Consider the following 24,015-nt stretch of genomic DNA (forward strand, 5'->3'; position numbering starts at 1 on the left):
GAATGTAGGATGCTGTCATTTGCCCTGGATGCTGTGCCCTGCACTTTAATTTATCTTCAGCCTTACACTTCTGTCATTGTGTGTCACCAAAATACTTGCACAGTTCTGCCTGGAATACTTCCAAGCTTGTGAACTTCTCCTCGTTGTTCTCATACCATTGCTTGGCAATGCCCTCCAAGTAGAAAAATACGTTAGCCAAACACACGGTCTCATCTCATTTGTTAAACTTGGCTATATGCTAATATACCTTCAGCCACTTGTTGGGATCTTGGTCATCATCACTATAGAACCCAGAAGGATGTCTCTTGTGGTGGCATACAGTTGCTGTCATCGTAACATCCTCTTCTTCTTCTGTTTCCGATAGACGGGATCTATTGAATATGGCTTGAACTCGTGTTTCTCACCACGTAAATGGCGGCTTTGTCATGGCCTGGTGGGAGCCACTGTGTCACCGATAATGTGTGGCATCACAAATACCAATACCCAGCATCTCCACCAGAATAATGTCACGTAGAATAAGGTGTAAGTACATGAATGACAAATACTATCTTCATTTAATGAAGATTTATTTAGCACTTGCATATAGAAGAGCTTGGAGCGAATTGCCTCCAGCCAGAACATATAGGGTATATATACATCTACAAAACATTCCAGTACAATGATTCTTGCCGCTTGTGGGTACTTCTAGAATGTACTTGAACCAGATATAGAGATTAAAATACTACAGCTCAGGTGAGTTTTGAACTCACAACTCTCCATGCAGCAGCTTAGTATCACAACCACTACACTGCAGTGACTGTTCTACTCAGCTTCTAATGTGACAGCATTTATTATATTTACTTCTGAGTCATTTATAAAATAATGATATAAATTGGTGAAGATTCATTTTTCAAGAAAATTTGTAAACTCTTTGGAATATTGTCAGTACCATAGAATGGATTAATAGTGGGTATGCTTCTGATGTGATTGGACGTGTTTTTATTTCTGGCAATAACAATGTAGTTTTTGTTTTTGTTGTGGAACTTGTAAAGACAGTGTGATACAGAAAAAATGTGAGAGAATAAAATTAACTGTTCAGGCAATTCTTCAGATGTTATTATGCCAATTGGAACCATGAGAACCTATGATATCAAAAATTTCTGCTTCAAGAATCAACCCCTACATGTGAAGAACTGAAGCCAATTATGAGAAAAGAAGGTAAGTAAAAAAGTTTATTATAAATCTTACTCCTCTTTAAGCTTATTAAAAAAGTTTATTATGAAGTCAGTGACAATAAACAAATGAGGGAGGGGTAGATTAGAATATACTATTACAATTTCTTCAGAAATATGTTGAAATCCACAGTATGTTAGAAAAAGATGAAACACATTATGACTCACCATCCTCTGTAGTGTTAAAAGATGCTTCTTTTGAATTCCCAACACCTATCTTGGTTACAGCGGCAACAGCAACACTGTATTCTGAATATGGATGAAGTCCCACAAACGTTGTTTGTGTTTCAGATGGAGGTTCTTTGATACTGATAGAGCTGTTCTGTGGGCACGGACAGTCTGGCCCATTTCTTGAAACTTTGCAAGTGATTATAACATGATAGTACAACAGTACTCCTTGGATACATGTCGGTGGCTCCCATTGTAGTGAAAGTGTACCATTACTTTCGCTCACAAATAAACTTTTGGGTTTTTCTGGAACTGTAAAACCAGCTGTGCTTTGGATTCCATGGTAAAAAGCAGAAACTATCAAAAGTAAGTACAGTCAAACCTCAACAGGACAATACTCATGGGACCATGAAAATGATATTGTTATAATAGGGTTAATGTTACAATGAGGTTTTGTTAATAGTGACTACTACAGTGCTATACCTTAAAGGTCAGCACATACAGTACTGTAGTATGTTTCTGATGAGAAATAACAATAAAAGACAGATAATAAAACACATTTTGTTCACTCCATTTATTAGTACAGTACCTATCTCTTGTGTACAGAAGGATTCACATACTTCACTTTTTTTTTTAAAAATGACTCTCTTGTAAATATTTTCTTTATCTATTTCAATGCAATCAATTGTTCCACTGAAACATTTGGGATTGAGGGTGCTGCTTGCTAAATATTTCCAGCTGACCTATTAGCTCCATTAGAGAAGGAGCAGGTCTTGCACAGTCTTATCACATCACTATCATCATCAGAATTTTCAACAGGCTAATTACTCCTTAACTCTTTGATCATAGATTCATTGGTGCTTTCTTCAAACACCAATGTCTCATCATCCACTGACACCACAATCCTTTTTTTTTTTTTTTTTTTTTTTGCCCCCAGGAGTTCACAATCACATTTGGCTTTACACCATTCCAGGAACTATCAATCATGTCACACACTGAACTAGAGGTGAATGGTATTTTGTCTTGAAGTTCTTAACTATCCCCATGTCTAAAGGCTGAAGGACTGGAGTGAAGTTCAGGGGTAGTATCATAGTCTGGCATGTTGTTATGCACACTACAATTATTCACTAGCAATGCGATTTTCTTATTTTTCCTTGCCATCTCTTTATCAAGCAAAAGCAGCCACTCACTAAGAACATGATGCATCATACAAGCTTAAAAAATACAAAATTGATCTGGTAGGATACTGGAGTATATGTACACCTCATGCATATTCATAGCATTACAGCTGAAGGTACTGGGTCAACCTATAAATTAAAGGACAGTAAAATAAAATGTATGTACTCTTACCTGTTACTCTTGTTACATTTTTTTAAGCAATAGGGATGTATCCCTGATGCATTGCTCCACAAAAGAACCATAGGCATATTTTAGATTACTTCTCTCTTTTACATTTTTCCCCTCTAAAGGCCATTGCCTCTTCTGGCATCAGCTGGTAAAACAATCCCATCTCATCTGCATTGTACATGCTTTCAGGTCTGTATTTTTCCACCAGTTCACACATGCTGGTTTTTCCTTCCAAGAAATCACTTCAAAAATTATTCCATGTCTCTCCTTAAATCTCTGCAACCATCCCTTTCTTACCTTAAAATTAGAAATGCCAAGAAACTTATTGAAATCTAAGGCTTTTTGGCATATCAACAAGCCATTAGTATATTCTGTGCACACATCTCATTAGACCACTGCAGTGTAGCATTGTCCACATCATCAGCAACATTCATCGTCATTCTTTTTCTTCAAGACTTATACTTGTCACTTAGAAAATTTTCTCCAGCTCTTTTCAAGGAATCTAGCTAACATTGATTGTGCAAGTCCATATTTCCTTGCCATGTCTGCCAGTTTCATTCCACTGTTGATGTCTTTTAAAAACCTCCATTCAAGCCCTTGTTCAGATCTTATTAACAAAGTCCAAAGCATATTTACATCAACTTATGAACATTCATAGATCACAAAAATCACAGAAATAAACTGTGTACAAGCCCAACACAACATGCCCAACTGCATTTCAGGCTCAACAATATACAGACTAAAACAGTTAACACTGGTTCAGACAAAGGAGCTCTATGACTCTTTCTATTTGCCATTTAGCACAGGTCTCCCATGGTTATATGCTATTTGATACCTGCTTACTGACATGAAAGTATGGGACAAAGCTTCAGAAAATACAGTGCTGAAGGTTAAGAGATTTATCAAACAATTATCGTCAGATTCTCAGTAGCAGAAAATAGTAAGATCCCCAAACCTTTGTCTTCATTATAACAGGGTGTGCTTAAATTACTTCATCATTGTAATATTGTAATGATGGATAATTAACATAGTACTTATAGGGAATCTGCTGGGACAATTGTTTTTTAACATTGTTTTAGTAATTGTTGTAAGGAGGCTTGACTGTATTAAATTTCATAAAACTCTGAAACAGACTTTTTTTATCATTAGACAGGCTATACACAAAATAATGGAGAATTTTGATATTGCAAAGCCTAAAACAACAACTTTAGTATGTAATTACACTATTAAAAGCTCTGAGTTCTCACACACACATACGTGCATGTGCATGGCTATATTCAGATGAAGCTGTACAGCTGTATGTGTGTGTGTGTGTGTGTGTGTGTGTGTGTGTAGCTTGAAAAAGAATTTGTTCAAAAGCTAGCAAAGCTCTCATTCTGATTTATGTGCCTTATAACAGTTCAATGCCTTTACAATTCATTGAGTTTTTACCTCTATCCCCTGAATTATTTACATTCCACCACGCCTTTCCATTAGGATATCAGAGTCCTGATTTTTTTACCAACTGCTTACTATCACTTACACTTCTATTCAAATTATACAATTCTCTCTTACATTCAGTGTCATGGATGCTGCAGTAAACCTGTCAACCTGTTTCATTTATATGTGATGGCTTCCAAACATATGACTATCATTCATTGTCTGGTAAACACTCACAAATTTCAATTCCGCATATAAAAATACATCCCATTTCCAACAGATCATGTATATCCTCTGTACACCTAAGAATACCTATGTTCTCTTCCTGCAGTAATTAATCATCTTCAGTACCAGCAGTACAAGCCCCACACCATGGAGCATAGTCTTCAATCAATGATCATATTATCAATTTAATTTCATTCTTGTTTATGATCACCATACACTTTCATCTGTCTTACTCTCATTTCCTACCTATATTTCACTTACATGTGTTTTTTCTTTAAAAGTATTTTATATTCCAACAGAACTTTCCATTACCATACTTGTAATTTTCCTTTCTTGTTCCTGTTATTATTATCCTTAAATTTATTGATAAAACCCTATCCCATGTAAATATTTATTCTTAGGCTCAACACAAATTTCAATTTCCTAAAATGCCATTTATCTGTATTATTGTTGAATAAGTTCCCAAATGATCTCTTATACCTCAGCTGTCTACAACCAGTGTTTCTATTTTATTTACTTCCATTATGATTTTGTACCATTATTATTGTTTGATGAGACAGTGATCTGAATTAAATTCAGAAAATCAAGTATTATTCTCTCTAGTCTGAATTGCCGGTGTTGGCAGGGTGCTAGCCAGCAATGCTTTGTAAAATATAATTTGGTTTAAGTTTTGCGAGTTGTGTTTAAGGAACTATCTAGCCATGCATTTTTTTTTTTTTTAAACCAGGTGATTTGAAGTTTGATTCCTGAATAATTGTATTTTACTGTTGCCCATATTGGCTGAGAACAAAGCTTGCACTGAGCGAGGTGGCACAGTGGTTAGACACTGGACTTGCATTCGGAAGGACGGCGGTTCAATCCCGCGTCCGGCCATCCTGATTTAGGTTTTCCTTGATTTCCCTAAATCGCTCCAGGCAAATGCTGGGATGGTTCCTTTCAAAGGGTACGGCCGCCTTCCTTCCCGGTCCTTCCCTAATCCGATGAGACCGATGACCTTGATGTCTGGTCTCCTTCCCCAAAACAACCAACCAACCAACAAAGCTTGCAAGTGGTCACCATGCTGTCTTAATTACAGTTCCACACATATTTTCACAAATTAGTTTAAAGTTACAATAAGGTAATTTGCCTATTTCACATACAACAACGGTGCTTGTTGTCAGTTGTTACAACACAACTTGTTGTCAGTGTATGTCATACGTGAGTTGCAGTTTTGCCATTTGTAAGTGCTAATTGTGTTAACCTTAGCTATGGGCTTTAGCCCAAGACATGGGAAGTGAACATTAGTAGACCCATTTACAGGTTCTCATCTTAGTAGAGAGGGTGGTGGTTTCTTTTTTTTTTTTTTTTTTTTCCTCAAATCATTCAGAACTTTGTTGAAAAGGCTAGAGTTCACTTTGAAACAGACAGCTTAATGGTAAACATAGAGAAATCAAGTACTATTCATTCTAAAATGAGTGATGCAAATAGGAAAATATTGTGATTGATGAAATTGTGTCAAAAACGTGTTCAGAATGTAAATTTTTGGACTTGTAAACTACTGGCCATTAAAATTGCTACACCATGAAGATGACATGCTACAAACGCAAAATTTAACCATCAGGAAGAAGATGCTGTGATATGCAAATGATTAGCTTTTCAGAGGATTCACACAAGGTTGCCACCGGTGGCGACACCTACAACGTGCTGACATGAGGAAAGTTTCCAACCAATTTCTCATACACACGCAGCAGTTGACCAGTGTTGCCTGGTGAAACATTACTGTGATGCATTGTGTAAGGAGGAGAAATGCATACCATCACATTTCTGACTGTAATAAAGGTCGGATTGTAACCTATCGTGAGTGTGGTTTATCGTATTACGACATTGCTGCTCGTGTTGGTCGAGATCCAATGACTGTTAGCAGAATATGGAATCGGTGGTTTCAGGAAGTTAATACAGAACACCGTGCTGGATCCCAACAGCCTTGTATCACTAGTAGTTGAGATGACAGGCATCTTATCTGCATGGCTGTAATGAATCGTGCAGCCATGTCTCAATCCCTGAGTCAACAGATGGGGACGTTTGCAAGACAAACAGTTTGATGACATTTGCAGCAGCATGGACCATCAGCTCGGAGACCATGGCTGCAGTTACCCTTGACACTGCAGCACAGACAGGAGCACCTGCGATGGTGTACTCAACAATGAACCTGGGTGTATGAATGGCAAAACGTCATTTTTTTTCGGATGAATCCAGGTTCTGTTGACAGCATCATGATGGTCGCATCCGTGTTTGATGACATCGCAGTGAACACACATTGGAAGCATTTATTCATCATCACTATACTGGCGTATAAACCGGCGTGATGGTATGGAGTGCCATTGGTTACACGTCTCAGTCACCTCTTGTTTTCATTGATGGCACTTTGAACAGTGGACATTACATTTCAGATGTGTTATGGCCCATGGCTCTACCCTTCATTCAATCCTTGCAAAACCCTACATTTCAACAGGATAATGCACGACCGCATGTTGCAGGTCCTGTACGGGCCTTTCTGGATACAGAAAATGTTCAACTGCTGCCCTGGACAGCACGTTCTCCAGATCCCTCACCAATTGAAAATGTCTTCTGGTCAATGGTGGTCGAGCAACTGGCTCATCAAAATACTCCAGACACTACTCTTGATGAACTGTGGTATTGTGTTGAAGCTGCATGGGCAGCTGTACCTGTACACGCCATCCAAGCTCTGTTTGACTCAATTCCCAGGTGTATCAAGGCCATTATTACAGCCAGAGGTGGTTGTTCTGCGTACTGATATCTCAGGATCGATGCACCCAAATTGCTTGAAAATGTAATCACATGTCAGTTCTAGTATAATATATTTGTCCAATGAATACCTGTTTATCATCTGCATTTCTTCTTGGTGTAGCAATTTTTATGGCTAGTAGTGTACATAGAGGACCAACTTCCGTGGAAGCAGTAAGTTGACCAAGTCTGCAAAAACATAACGCTGAACCATGGAAATTACAGGTTAGAATATCAACAATACATGGAAATTATACATTGCCACTCACTGTAAAGATGACACATTGAGATACAGACAGGCACAACAAAAAGATACTTACACATTAAATTTTGGCCAAAGCCTTCTTCAGAAAAGGACACACATTCACATTCATTCACACAAGAAAGTTCACCTCACATGCTCATGAACATCATCTCCAGCTACTTGAACCACAATACAACTGTCACATAGAATGGAAGTAGCAATTTGGAGGGGGCATAGAAGGGGAAGGAATAGCAGCAAATGGGTGGGGGGAGAGAAGAGTACTGTCTGGCAGAGTGTGCAGGGACTAAACTGCTGAAAAGCACAGTGTCGGCAGGCTGCACGGCAGGTAGGTTGGGGGGGGGGGGGGGGGGGAGGAGACAACAGGGAGCAAAAAAAGGAGAAGAGCAGCTAAGGGGTGCTTGACAGAGAGCAGCACACAAAGAAAGCAGGATAAGGGGGGGGGGGGGGGGGGGGGGGGGGGGGTGGAGGGGGGGGGGGGGGGGGGGGGGGGGGGGGGAGAAAAGTGCTGTCTGGTGGAGCATGCAGGCAATCAGGAGGCTGTGGCACTGGGTTCACATTAAACTCACCAAACACTAGTAATACTTGCATTTCAACAACTGTCTTCCCTTCCAAATCAAAAAATCCCTCCCATTCATTCTGTCCCACCCAGAGATGGTGTATCTGCTGTGACAACAACTTCTTTACCAAATATGTTGAGGGTCTCTAAGGCCTTCACAGAAATGGACTACTCCCAGATCATGTTTGCAAACAGATAACCTGTGCCATCCCTCCCTCCCAAATACACACACACACACACACACACACACACACACACACACACACACACATTCAGCATAATCCCAGATTGGAACAATTGAACCACATCCTTCCTCAGGTCTTTCATTACCTATCATCATGACTTGAAGTGAGGGTCATCTTACCCAGAATCCTCCTCACTCCTTCCAAAGTGGTATTCTGACATCCACACAACATCTAAAACATCCCTATGCTATTTCCAATACCAAACCCTTGCCACAGAGTTCATATGCAAGACCTGCTCTATTCACCCACCAAGCACAACTTTTTATATATTTTATGACTATCAACCAGCCATTCACCAGGATGAACAGCCACTGCCAAACTATGGACACGAGCAAAGTAGACCACCCCGTGGCACAACACGCAGCTGAACATTAACACACTTGATTTCAATATTTCAATGGCTGTTTCACTATCCGAGCCACCTGGATCCCGCACTCCACCACCAACTGTTCTGAACCATGCAGATGGGAGTTGTCCTCACAAACCATTCTCTACTCCTGGAATTATCCTGGCATCAACCTACAATAACCTACTGGCCCCACACCCTTCATGTTTCCAACCACTTTGTCCTATCACCTCCTCCCTATTCTCATCCCCTCACCCTCTTTGCATGCTCCCATATGTCAAAGCACCCACCCACCTTTCCCCTTCCCCCCTCCAATTCTTTTTGTCCCCCACCCCTCCCCCCAGTTAGCTGCTCCTCAACCTCTCAATGTTGTGCCTGTTGGTTCTCTAGTCTCTGAACACTCTGTTAGACAGCACTCATATCCCCTCACCCATACCCTGCTATCCCTTCCCCTTCCCTGCCTGCTCGAGTTTGCTGCTTCCATTCTACATGACAGTTGCATTCCAGTCTGGTCTGTCAGAGAAAGCAGCCATGTGTGTGTGTGTGTGTGTGTGTGTGTGTGTGTGTGTGTGTGTGTGTGTGTGTGTGTGTTTGTGTGTGTGTGTGTGTGTGTGTGTGTGTGGGCGCGCGCGCGCCCGCATCTCGTGGTCGTGCGGTAGCGTTCTCGCTTCCCACGCCCGGGTTCGATTCCCGGCAGGGTCAGGGATTTTCTCTGCCTCGTGATGGCTGGGTGTTGTGTGCTGTCCTTAGGTTAGTTAGGTTTAAGTAGTTTTAAGTTCTAGGGGACTTATGACCACAGCAGTTGAGTCCCATAGTGCTCAGAGCCATTTGAACCATTTGTGTGTGTGTGTGTGTGTGTGTGTGTGTGTGTGTGTGTGTGTGTGTGTGAGGTGCCATAGCTTGTGCGAATGAATGCATGTTTGTTTTCTGTTCTGAATAAGGATTTGGCCAAAATCTAACGTGTAAATGTCATTTCATTGTGCCTGTCTATAACTCAAGGTGTCATCTTTATGATGAGTGACAAATTATCTTTTCTTTATATTGCTGATATTCCAATCCAGAGTTTCCATTGTAGGATTCTGCCTAACAGCTTTTGTTCCACCCTATATCCCTGTGATGTTTCCCTTTATTACTATTCTCTGTAGCATTACTCTTTTCAGTGTTTATTCTTTCATTTCTTCCCTGTGTTTATTCATTGCCTTCCAAGCCACATATACTATCGAGCCACACTGTATCAATGATCTCATCTGTGCACAACACTCAGCTATGTGACATGCAGCTTGTTAGTGCAGCATCTGATGCCCCAAATTATTCCCACCTACAATTATAATTATTCCTATTGCTCAGATTTTCTCCCTCATTCTCATATACTTTCATGTTTCACTTTCCACACCTACATGTGCTGCACCAACTCTAATACTATACCTCATCCATAACTTTTTCCCCACATTTTTGTATGTTTCTCATGTACTTGTGCATACTTTTACAAATCTGCACACAGTTGTCATTATTTTCGCATATTATAGCATATTTTTAAGTATCTGAGCATGTTTTTATATAATTGCACATGTGTTTGCATGCAAAATCAAACAATGGAAAATCCAGGATGGAATGTGTTAATATAATGAAGAAGATAGTTGCTACTCAATGTATAGCAGAGATACTGAGTCACAGAAAAGCACAACAAAAAGACTGTCACACAATTAGCTTTTGGCCAACAAGTCCTAGTAGACAACATACACACATGCACACACACACACACACACACACACACACACACACACACACACAAATACAATTCACACACATTTGTGTTTGCCTGAATGTGTGCATGTGTGTATGTTGTCTAATTCTGACAAACACTTTATTGGTTGAAAGCCAATTGTGTTGTGGCTTTCTGTGAATCAGCATCCCTGCTTCTGCATACATGTACATAATTTTACATGCCTTTTACTGTTATCCATCTCCCCTCACAATCGCTTAATGTTTTATTTCCCCATTTCCAATGACATTACCCATTTCCTCAGTGTCATAACTGCCACAATGGACACCTTGCTCCATCTTTCTGCACCAGTTCAGAAAAGATTATTGATGATATCTTTATGATCAGGACTCAGGGCAAAGACACCCTATCCTCATTCCTTCACAATCTCAACACTTTCTTTTCTATTTTCCATTTGGACATGGAGCTCTTCCTCTCTGATGGCTCCATCTGCACCTCTGTCCACACAGAACCATCAGTCATTAATAGTACCTGCATTTTGACAGCTGTCATCCCTTTCATACCAAAAAATCCCTTCCTAACAGTCTGGCCACCATGGGATGGCATATCTGCAGTGACTAGAACTCCCTTGCCCATTGCGCTGAGGGTCTCACCAAGTCCATCACGGACAAGTACTATCCCCCTGACCTATCCACAAATAGATCTCCCTTGTCATTTCCCCACCCATGCCCAATCCTCCCACCAACACCAAGTATGAGCTACAAAGGAGTATCCCCTTCATCACCCGATACCATCCCAGACTGGAAGAACTGAATTGTATTCTTTGACAGAGTTTTGATTACCTATCATCATGCCCTGAAATGAGGGACATTCTACCCAAGATCCTTCCCACTCCTCCTAAAGAGGTGTTCTGTTGCCCACTAAACCTCCACAACATTGTAGTCCACCCCTATGCCACTCCCAGTCCCAACCCCTTGCCACAGGAGTCATATTCCTGGGGAATGCCAAATGCAAGACCTCTTCAAACCACACACTCAGCACTTCCTATTCCAGTCCTGTCAAAGGCTTATCCTACCCCATCAGAGGCTGGGCCATCTGTGAAAGCAGCCATGTCACATAACATCTCTGCTGCAACCATTGCACAGCTTTTTATATTGGTATGACTACCAACCAGCTGTCCACGAGGATGAACAGCCACTTCCAAACTGTGGCTGAGAGCACAGTAGACCAGCGTGTGGCACAACACGCAGATGAACATAATATGCTTAATTTCAATGGCTGCTTCACTACCAAAGCCATCTGGATCCTCCCCTCCACCAACAGGTTTTCAGAGTTAATGCATTGTCTGATTTCAGTATTATCGTGGCTGCAAACTGCAGTAACCTACTGTTCCCACACCCTAAACGCGACAGGTTCTACCCCCTCTGTCCTCTCACCTTCTCCCTGTTCTTGTCCCCTTGCTCTCTTTGTGTACCACACTCTGCCAATGCACCTACTTGTCTTTGCCATTTTCTGTTCCTCTTCCTCTCATTTTTTGCTCCTCATCCCCCCCCTCAGCAGTTCAACATCTATAGCCTTACTCTGCAAACCATCATGAGGTGCATTACACAGGATGTGCCCCATTGTACTACCAGGGTTTCTTCTCATTCTATCTACATATGGAGTGTGGGAAGAATGGTTATTTGAATTCCTCTGTGTGTGCAATAATTATTCTAATTTCATCCTCATGACCCCTACAAGAGTGATACATAGGGGACTGCAGTATATTCCTAGAGTAATCATATGCAGCCATTTCTTGAAACTTTGTTAACAGACTTTCTCAAGATAGTTTACACCCATCTTCAAGGTCTTCCAGTTCAGTTCCTTCAGTTTCCCTGTGACACTGTCCCACAGATTAAACAAACCTGTGACCATTCATGCTACCATTCTCTGTACACGTTCAATATCCCCTGTTAGTCCTATCTGGTATGGGTCCCACACACTTGAGCAATATTCTAGAACTGGTCACATGAGTGATTTGAAAGCAATCTCCTTTGTAAATTGATTGTACTTCCCCAGCATTCTACCAACAAACTGACGTCTGTCACCTGCTTTACCCATGACTGAGCCTACGTGATCATTCCATTTCATATCCCTACAAAGTGTTACACCCAGGTATTTGTATGAGTTGGCCAATTCCAACAGAGACTTATTGATGTTATAGTCATAGGAAACTAGTTTTTTTTTTTTTTTTTCATTCTGTGAAGCACAAAATTTTACATTTCTGAACATTTGAAGTAAGCTGCCAATCTCTGCACCACTCTGGAATCTCATCAAGATCTGACTGAATATTTATGCAGCTTCTTTTAGATAGTAACTAGATAACAGTATAATCTGCAAAAAGCCTGATTTTACTGCTAATATTGTCTGCATTGTGTGCATTCATACACAACATGAAAAGTGAGGGTTCCAACACATTTCTCTGGACCACACCGGAAGTTACTTCTACATCTGGCAATGACTCTCCATCCAAGATAGTGTGCTGCATCCTCCCTACCATTCAGTCATAAATTTCACTTGATACCCCGTATGATCCTACTTTTCACACGTGTGGTACTGAGCCAAATGCTTTTCCAAAATCAAGAAATTCAGAATCTACCTGATTGTCTTGATCTGAAGCTTCAGTATGTCATATGAGAAAAGTGCAAGTTGGGTTTTGCATGATTGATGTTTTCAAAATCCATTCTGCTTGGCATTGAGGAGGTCATTCTGTTCCGTATTCCTGATTATGTTTGCGCTCAGAAGACTCTATAACAAAGATTCTACAACAAATATGTTCTAAGATTCTACAACAAATCCATATCAAGGATATTGGGGGTAGTTTTGCAGATCACTTCTACTACCCTTCTTGTAGAAGGGTGTGAAGAATTGGGCATGGTCTTTTGTTCAAGGACTCTACAATAGATCATAGTTAAGAGAGGGGCTAACTCAGCTGCAAATTCAATATAGAATCAGACAGGAATTCCATCGGGCCCTGGATCTCCAAACAGTTTTAACAATTTCAGCTGTTTCTCAACATTACTGACACTAGTCAGTGGTATGAGGATTAAATTGGGACAGTTTTCCTGGGTTTTCCTTTGTAAACAAACTTTTGAAAATGAAGTTAAGCATTTCAACTTTTGCTTTGCTACCCTCACTTTCAGTTCCTGTCTCATTCACTAGGGACTGGACACTAACTTTGGTGTCACTAACAGTCTTTACATATGACCAGAATATCTGTGGCTTCTCTGAAAGATCACTTCACAACATTTTGTTACAGTAGCCATAGAATGCATCATGCATTGCTCTCTTGACAAGTAAATGTGTTTCATTGAGCATCTCTCTTATTATAGCCTTATATTTTGTTTTACACCAATTATGTGGTAATCTCTGTTTCTTTAGAAGTTTCTTTTCAATGACTGTATATCATGGAGGTTCCCTCCCATTATGAACTGTTCTACAAGGTACATATCTATCTAATGCATGGTCAACTACTCTTTTAAATTTGAACCAGAGTTCCTCTACATACTCCAGCCCTGTACTGAAACTTTCAACACTGAGATATGACATTACTGATTTTTTATCTAGCTTACTGACCATATATATCTTTTTGCTTGTTTTAGTTGTCCTTAATGCTTTGGTAACCATAGCTGCCACAACTGCATCATGGTCACTGATACCAGTTTCAATGCGGACATCCTCAAAGTGCTCAGGTCTATTTGTTGTCATTACATTCAATATATTTCCAACATGAGTGGGGTTCCTACTATCTGTTGTAGGTAGTTTTCAGAATTTAGTAATGTGTCACAGGATGTCTTATTATGCCTACCATTAACAAAACTGTAATTTTCCCAGTTAACTGTTGGATGATCAAAGTCTCCACCAATGATTACAGTATAATTAGGGAACTTATGTGCAAGTTAACTGAGGTTGTCTCTAAAGTTTTTGGTAACATTAGAAGATGAGTAGGGTGGGCAATAGAATGATCCACTTATCATTTTATGGCCACTGTTGTTACTGAGTCTTGCCCAAACAGTTCATCTTCTACTTCAATTTCTACATTGATGGATTTGAGTTTCTTGTCTACTGCGACAAACACGCCACCTCCATTTCTCATTTGCCGATCCTTTTCATATACACTTAAATTTTTCCTGCCCTGAGCCACCCAACACTGTGCCTGTTGACTGTCTTGTCCCTACACACTTTGTCAGTGTTCTTCTCTTCTCCCCCCCCCCCCCAAACACACACACCCCCCAATCCATTTCTTGCTATCCCTTTCCCCTTCCCTTGTCTGCCCCTCCAGATTGCTGCTTCCATTCTACGTGATAATTGATTTCAGGCCTGATCTGGCAGAGATAGCATTCATGTGTGCTTGAGATGTGCTTGCTGGTGTGAATGAATGTGTGTGTGTGTGTGTGTGTGTGTGTGTGTGTGTGTGTGTGTGTGTGCGCGCGCGCGCGCGGGTGTGTGTGTGTGTGTGTGTGTGTGTGTGTGTGTGTGTGTGTGTGTGTGTGTGTTTCTTTTTCTGAAGATAGCTTTAGCCAAAAGCAAATGTGTAATTGTCTTTTCATTGTACCTATCAACAGCTCAATGGGTATCTTTTTATTATATTGTTGAAAAAATAACATCCTGTCTATATATATTAAGGGGATCATCAAAATACCTCAATTTTGAGATCCTAAGGACTGTATAGTTTACATTAATATACCCTTTCCTGTCTTAATGAACAGCATTGTTGGGTGGGACTTGCTACACTAACATGAAAAGTGTTTTCATAATGCAGAAGAGGGCATTGATAATCATAGCAAAAGTAAATCAAGGAACAACCTGCAAAAGCCTATTAAAAAGATTCTCACAGTTTGTGGCACATATATTCTAGTGAAAGAAGGTACTAAGGTCACAAGTAGGAACATGAAAATTCACAATCTTGATACAAGACAGAAAAAAAATCATGCAGTTAAAAGAAGATTAACTTTAACAATAAAAAAAAACCATATCTCAAAGGAGCTATTTTTCCTAACTTGTTACCAAATAAAATTGAGATATTGACATGGGATACATTTTAAAAATGACCTGGATTTAATATGAATAATAACACTAGAAACTATCCTGTACTAGAAACAAGTACAATAATACACAGAAGAGCCAAAGAAACCAGTACACAAATAATACCACATAGGGCCGCCGCGAGCACACAGAAGTGCCGCAACATGACATGACATTGAATCGACTAATGTCCAAAGTAGTGCTGGAGGGAATTGACACCATGAATCCTGCAGGGCTATCCATAAATCTGTAAGCGTATGAGGGAGATCTCTTCTGAACAGCACGATGCAAGGCATCCCAGGTATGCTCAATAATGTTCATGCCTGGGGAGTCTGGTGGCCAGTGGAAATGTTTAAACTCAGAAAAGTGTTCCCGGAGCCACTCTGTAGCATTCAGGACATGTGGAGTGTTGCATTGTCCTGCTGGAATTGTCCAAGTCAGTCGGAATGCACAATGGACATGAATGGACACAAGTGGCCAGGCAGGGTGCTTTGATATGTGTCACCTGTCAAAGTCACATCTAGACATATCAGGGGTCCCATATCACTCCAATTGCACACACCCCACACAATTACAGAGCCTCCACCAGCTTGAACAGTCTCCTGCTGACATGCATTGTCATGGATTAATGAGGTTGTCTCCATACCCGTACACATCCATCCACTTGATACAATTTGAAATGAGGCTCATCTGACCAGGCAACATGTTTCCAGTCATCAACAGTCCAATTCCAGTATTCACACCCCTAGGTAAGGCATAAAGCTTTGTGTCATGCAGTCATCAAGGGTACATGAGTGGGCCTTCGGCTCCAAATGCCCTGGTTGATGATGTTTCATTGAATGGTTTACACAGTGACACTTGTTGATGGCCCAGGGTTGAATTCTGCAGCAATATCTGGAAGGGCTGCACTTCTGTCACACTGAATGTTCTCTTCAGCCATCATGGGTCCCATTCCTGCAGGATCTTTTTCTGGCCTCAGTGACATCACAGATTTGATATTTTACCAGATTCCTGATATTCACAGTATACTCATGAAATGGTCATACTGGAAAATCCTTACTTCATCGCTACCTAAGAAATGCTGTGTCTCATTTTTCATGTGCCGACTATAACACCACTTTCAAACTCACTTAAATCTTGATAACTTGCCACTGTAGCAGCAGTAACCAGTCTAACAACTGTGCTAGACACATGTGTTTTATATAGGCATTGGCAACTGTTTAGATACCTCTGTATTTGAATACGAATGCCTATACCAGTCACTCTGGCATTTCAGTGTAGTAGCAGATAGTAAAATATTTATACATTGTTAGTAATGCCATGAATGTGAAATTATATATTATGAGCAGAGAATAAATAATCTTTTTAAAAATAGAATCTTGTATGGTAAGGTATTAGAAGCTATCTTGGGGAGTTTGAAATTTAAATTGGTCTGGCCACACTAAAATCTTTTCTTTTTCTTTCTTTTTTTTAAAAAAAAAAGCTGTGTATCTTTTTACCATAAAGCATGGAGTATCACTTTCACTATCAATTAATGTAATTTTAATGGTTCAGTGTCTTACTTGTGATGGTAAGATATTTAATTTGGAGTTCTTTCAGAGAATGTTAATGTATGTAACATCCTCTATCTTGGCCCAATGCTAATGTAATCTGATTTTCAGATCGCCTAATTTATTCACTTTTGGATATTTATTTATTGGTCCAAGAATCAGTTTCATACATTGTTTGTACATGTGATATAGGACAGTGGTAAACCTAGTTAGTTTACAATACAATAGTCATTTGGATTACATTGTTGACATAATAAAAATGCATAATAATGTACATTGGTGTACTACATTGCTTCTACATGTGATAATAGTAGTTATTAAGTGAGATGACATGATAAGCACAATGTAAACTATATTATGAATTGACAATTAGTGAAATCTGGTAAATGAGGTTTTCTTATTATGATGTTCCATAAACTCAGACAAAGAATAGAGGCAGCAGTCAAGCAAGACCTGTTTTAACTTTATTTTAAATGCATTTAATGTTGGGATGCATTTTAAGTAAAAAGGCGTATGGTTATGTAACTTAGCTCCAGAATGATACACTCCTCTTTTGCATAAGCTTGTATTTACTGCATTCCTGTATAGGTTCATCTTCTGTCTAGTTTGATATGTGTGTATATCATAGGTGTGTTTGAAGATATTTTCCTTTTTTAAGATGCTCCATTTTGTGAAAATTAGTATTTCGTATACATACAAGCAAGGCAGTGGTAATATTTTTAGAGTTTCAAAAAGGGGTCTACAGGAATCCTTACATTTAGATTTTTTTATCACCTTGATAATCTTTTTCTGCATTTTAAATGTTTTTGTAGTATTTGTGGAATTTCCCCAAAAAATTATTCCATACATAATTAATGACTGTATACTGCAATGATACATTGTCAGCACTGATGAGCAGCTTGTATTTTGAGTGAGGATCCTAACAGCATATGTTAGTGAATTCAGTCTCTTGTTTAAATTGTTTTGGTGTACCTCTCACTTCAGATCTGCCTGAACATGTACACACAGAAATTTTGTATGACCGACCTTCAACACATTTTTTTCCTTTGATAGTGAAAACAAGGTTTGCAGAATGGGGGTTTTGTGTGGTATGAAAGTTAACTGCCACAGTTTTTTCAAAATTTATGATGAACCTATTGGTCTTGAACCAGTGTGTTAAGGTATGCATAACTGATACTGCAGCCTCCTGCAGATTTTCCTCATTCTGTGATCTAATTAGAATATTAGTGTCATCTGCAAACAGTACAGTGGTTCCATCATGTATTTTACTTGCCAAGTCATTTACATACAGCAGAAATAGGACAGGTCCTAGAACTGACCCTCGTGAGACTCCATACTTGATTTTCTGCTCATCACTATAAAAACTAGAATTTTTTTATGTTTCACTATCTTTGTGTTTTATTTCTGTAATCTGCTGATGATTACTGAGGAACGACTGGATCCACTTTTCAGGCTGGCCTCTAATTCCATAATTACTTAGTTTACACAAGAGAATGCCATGATCAATTACATCAAAGGCTTTACTTAGATCCAGAAATATCCAAGGTATATGTTGTTTATCATCCACTGCTTTTAATACTTCATTTAAGATGGCAAAAATTGCTGACTGAGTTGATTTTCCAGCTCTGAACCCATGTTGGGAGCCTCTCTTTATTTAAGAAAACTGTTAATCTTCTAAGGAACATTTTTTCTATAATTTTGCTGAAGCCTGACAAAACTGAAATTGGTCTATAATTAGCAATATCACTTTTTGCACCCTTCTTATGCAAAGGTGTAACTTTTGCAGTTTTTAGATTATTTGGAAATACAGCACTCTCAAAAGATGAATTTACTATGTCTGTTAATAGTTCCACAATAAATGTTGCACTAACTTTAATAATAGCATCTGGTATCTCATCAACACCCACTGAATATTTATTAGGTAATTCTTTTAGGATTCTTGACAGTTCCTCAGGTGTTGCTGGATACAGGAATAATGTGCTTGCATGAATTTTTTGATCTCAGTGACTGGTTGGCTGTTTATCATGGTGTGTGTTTATTAACTGCTGTGCAATATTTGAGAAATAATTGTTGAAAGCACTACCAACATGTTTGGGGTCAGTTAGTTTATTATTATTCATAATCAGCTCTATATTACTGTGATTAACTGGCCTGGTACCCATTTGGCTCTGAGCACTAAGGGACTTAACATCTGTGGTCATCAGTCCCCTAGAACTTAGAACTACTTAAACCTAACTAACCTAAGGACATCACACACATCCATGCCCGAGGCAGGATTCGAACCTGTGACCGTAGCAGTCACACTGTTCCGGACTGTGCGCCTAGAACCGCTAGACCACCGCGGCCGGCGGTACCCATTTCTTTCCTTATAATTTGTCAGGCTGCTTTAGTTTTATTCTTGGAATCACACAATATTTTGTAATTTTCTAGTTTTTTTGCTTTTGAAATAACTTGTGTTAGTATTCTTTTGTATCTTTTGAAATATGCAATAAAGTCAGGACTGGTATTACGCTTGGAGCACTCATACAATCTCCCAATCTCCTTTTATTTTGACATGATATCCTTATCCCTTTTGTATTTTTTTTTTTTACTAGAGTTCAACATAGTTGTTTTCTTGGGAAAAGCTATTACAAAAAAAGTTTGAATGTAGCCATAAACTTATCATATTTCTCATTGGTCTCATTACAGTCATATACGTCTTTCCAACTTTCACCCTCTAGGAGAGAAAAAAATATTCCACATTTTTATACTGAAATTCCTTACAGTTTATTGTATTCAACTGGGAATTTGGTGTCCTGAAACATTCATTGCAAGAATTTGAGCATAGTGATCACTAAAACCCATGTTTACAACTTGTGTGTTATAGACGTATTTACACGTATTTATCAAGTTATGATCAATAATAGATGCAGAGGTAGGTATTTCTCGAGTTGGTTCGGTTACCATTGGACTGATGTTGAATGATTGTAGTAAATTTATAATGTCATCTCTAAATTTATTGGATTTCAAGAAATCAATATTAAAGTCACCACACATTATTATATTTTTCTTGGGAGAGTGAATTTCTTCCAAGAGTTCCTCCATGTAAATGTATAACACTTTTTTGTCTCCGTCTGGGGACCTGTATACACAAATAATAACTGTATTTTGCCTTGGTAGTTCAGCAATAGAGAGTTCTATATCTTTTTCACAGGACAGTTTATGGTATTTAGTTACACTATTGAATTCAATATTTTCTTTAAGATATGTACAAGCTCCCCCCATGAACCATGGACCTTGCCATTGGTGGGGAGGCTTGCATGCCTCAGCGATACAGATGGCCGTACCGTAGGTGCAACCACAACGGAGGGGTATCTGTTGAGAGGCCAGACAAACATGTGGTTCCTGAAGAGGGGCAACAGCCTTTTCAGTAGTTGCAGGGGCAACAGTCTGGATGATTGACTGATCTGGCCTTGTAACACTAACCAAAACGGCCTTGCTGTGCTGGTACTGCGAACGGCTGAAAGCAAGGGGAAACTACAGACGTAATTTTTCCCGAGGACATGCAGCTTTACTGTATGATTAAATGATGATGGCGTCCTCTTGGGTAAAATATTCTGGAGGTAAAATAGTCCCCCATTCGGATCTCCGGGTGGGGACTACTCAAGAGGACGCTGCTATCAAGAGAAAGAAAACTGGCATTCTATGGATCGGAGCGTGGAATGTCAGATCCCTTAATCTGGCAGGTAGGTTAGAAAATTTAAAAAGGGAAATGGATAGGTTAAAGTTAGATATAGTGGGAATTAGTGAAGTTCGGTGGCAGGAGGAACAAGACTTCTGGTCAGGTGACTACAGGGTTATAAATACAAAATCAAATAGGGGTAATGCAGGAGTAGGTTTAATAATGAATAAAAAAAATAGGAGTGCGGGTTAGCTACTACAAACAGCATAGTGAACGCATTATTGTGGCCAAGATAGACACAAAGCCCATGCCTACTACAGTAGTACAAGTTTATATGCCAACTAGCTCTGCAGATGATGAAGAAATTGATGAAATGTATGACGAGATAAAAGAAATTATTCAGGTAGTGAAGGGAGACGAAAATTTAATAGTCATGGGTGACTGGAATTCGTCAGTAGGAAAAGGGAGAGAAGGAAACATAGTAGGTGAATATGGATTGTGGGGAAGAAATGAAAGAGGAATCCGCCTTGTAGAATTTTGCACAGAGCATAACTTAATCATAGCTAACACTAGGTTCAAGAATCATAAAAGAAGGTTGTATACCTGGAAGAATCCTGGAGATACTAAAAGGTATCAGATAGATTATATAATGGTAAGACAGAGATTTAGGAACCAGGTTTTAAATTGTAAGACATTTCCAGGGGCAGATGTGGATTCTGACCACAATCTATTGGTTATGAACTGCAGATTGAAACTGAAGAAACTGCAAAAAGGTGGGAATTTAAGGAGATTGGACCTGGATAAACTGAAAGAACCAGAGGTTGTAGAGAGTTTCAGGGAGAGCATAAGGGAACAATTGACAGGAATGGGGGAAAGAAATACAGTAGAAGAAGAATGGGTAGCTCTGAGGGATGAAGTAGTGAAGGCAGCAGACGATCAAGTAGGTAAAAAGATGAGGGCTAATAGAAATCCTTGGGTAACAGAAGAAATATTGAATTTAATTGATGAAAGGAGAAAATATAAAAATGCATTAAATGAAGCAGGCAAAAAGGAATACAAACGTCTCAAAAATGAGATCGACAGGAAGTGCAAAATGGCTAAGCAGGGATGGCTAGAGAACAAATGTAAGGATGTAGAGGCTTGTCTCACTAGGGGTAAGATAGATACTGCCTACAGGAAAATTAAAGAGACCTTTGGAGAGAAGAGAACCACTTGTATGAATATCAAGAGCTCAGATGGCAACCCAGTTCTAAGCAAAGAAGGGAAGGCAGAAAGGTGGAAGGAGTATATGGAGGGTTTATACAAGGGCGATGTACTTGAGGACAATATTATGGAAATGGAAGAGGATGTAGATGAAGACGAAATGGGAGATAAGATACTGCGTGAAGAGTTTGACAGAGCACTGAAAGACCTGAGTCGAAACAACATTCCATTAGAACAACTGATGGCCTTGGGAGAGCCAGTCATGATAAAACTCTACCATCTGGTGAGCAAGATGTATGAGACAGGCGACATACCCTCAGACTTCAAGAAGAATATAATAATTCCAATATCAAAGAAAGCAGGTGTTGACAGATGTGAAAATTACCGAACTATCAGTTTAATAAGTCACAGCTACAAAATACGAATGCGAATTCTTTACAGACGAATGGAAAAACACCTAGAAGCGGACCTCGGGGAAGATCAGTTTGGATTCCGTAGAAATGTAGGAACACGTGAGGCAATACTAACCTTACGACTTATCTTAGAAGAAAGATTAAGAAAAGGCAAACCTACGTTTCTAGCATTTGTAGACTTAGAGAAAGCTTTTGACAACGTTAACTGGAATACTCTCTTTCAAATTCTGAAGGTGGCAGGGGTAAAATACAGGGAGCGAAAGGCTATTTACAATTTGTACAGAAACCAGATGGCAGTTATAAGAGTCGAGGGGCATGAAAGGGAAGCAGTGGTTGGGAAAGGAGTGAGACAGGGTTGTAGCCTCTCCCCGATGTTCAATCTGTATATTGAGCAAGCAGTAAAGGAAACAAAAGAAAAATTCGGAGTAGGTATTAAAATTCATGGAGAAGAAGTAAAAACTTTGAGGTTCGCCAGTGACATTGTAATTCTGTCAGAGACAGCAAAGGACCTGGAAGAGCAGTTGAACGGAATGGACAGTGTCTTGAAAGGAGGATATAAGATGAACATCAACAAAAGCAAAACGAGTAAAATGGAATGCAGTCAAATTAAATCGGGTGATGCTGAGGGGATTAGATTAGGAAATGATACACTTAAAGTAGTAAAGGAGTTTTGCTATTTAGGGAGTAGAATAACTGATGATGGTCGAAGTAGAGAGGATATAAAATGTAGACTGGCAATGGCAAGGAAATCGTTTCTGAAGAAGAGAAATTTGTTAACATCGAGTATAGATTTAAGTGTCAGGAAGTCATTTCTGAAAGTATTTGTATGGAGTGTAGCCATGCATGGAAGTGAAACATGGACGATAACCAGTTTGGACAAGAAGAGAATAGAAACTTTCGAAATGTGGTGCTACAGAAGAATGCTGAAGATAAGGTGGGTAGATCACGTAACTAATGAGGAGGTATTGAATAGGATTGGGGAGAAGAGAAGTTTGTGGCACAACTTGACTAGAAGAAGGGATCAGTTGGTAGGACATGTTTTGAGGCATCAAGGGATCACAAATTTAGCATTGGAGGACATCATGGAGGGTAAAAATCGTAGAGGGAGACCAAGAGATGAATACACTTAGCAGATTCAGAAGGATGTAGGTTGCAGTAGGTACTGGGAGATGAAGAAGCTTGCACAGGATAGAGTAGCATGGAGAGCTGCATCAAACCAGTCTCAGGACTGAAGACCACAACAACAAAACAATGTACAAGTACCCCCAAGACTCGACATGTTCCTACAAAACATGCTTGCAAGTTTGAACTCAGGAAGGTATGTTTGCTCTAACATATCTTGTTTGAGCCAGTGTTCTGTAAAGCATAGTACAGAAATATCATTTAGATCATTTAATATTATTTCTATTTCATTTAGTTTATTTGGAAGTGACTGAACATTTTGATGGAATAGTTTAAAATTAGGGACAAGGAGAAAATCTTTTCTTGCTTGACCACTTACCTCACTATTTGAGCTAGTGTACTTAGTGGTAAAAAATCCTCATGTTTTCCAGGGATGGTATTCATAATGTTTGCTGAGTGGCTTGCTGGTTCACTGTTTGTGGGTTCCTGCCTTTCTTCTGTCAAAATGTTCCAAATTTTCACTTTTTTTCCATCCTGTTTCACCCATCTGTCCATTAACGACTGCCTTGTTGCTGCATTTGATGGCTTGAAATTATACGTAGTAAATGTGCTGTTATGACTTTCATTGGGCTTATTTTTTGTTATAAAATGGTCCATAACTGTCTGTCTTTTCGTGGGTGGCACTTTCACATCGAGACTGGCACTTTCTATAT

The 24,015-nt window shown here is 39.5% G+C and overlaps 1 protein-coding gene across 5 annotated transcripts in view; it reads right to left on the minus strand.

Moving 5' to 3' along the window:
* LOC126198697 (phosphatidylinositol phosphatase PTPRQ-like) overlaps positions 1-24,015 on the minus strand; it is a 485,978-nt gene that overhangs the window by 308,979 nt on the left and 152,984 nt on the right. For 3 of the 5 annotated variants that reach the window (XM_049935195.1, XM_049935196.1, XM_049935193.1), the window contains exon 4: positions 1,380-1,691. The exons of the other annotated variants lie outside the window; for them this stretch is intronic. In XM_049935195.1, the coding sequence (XP_049791152.1) occupies positions 1,380-1,691 (312 nt within the window). The remainder of the gene's footprint in view (positions 1-1,379; positions 1,692-24,015) is intronic. 5 annotated transcript variants of the gene reach the window in all.

This window comes from Schistocerca nitens, chromosome 8 (genome assembly GCF_023898315.1).
Source record: "Schistocerca nitens isolate TAMUIC-IGC-003100 chromosome 8, iqSchNite1.1, whole genome shotgun sequence".
NCBI lineage: Eukaryota > Metazoa > Arthropoda > Insecta > Orthoptera > Acrididae > Schistocerca > Schistocerca nitens.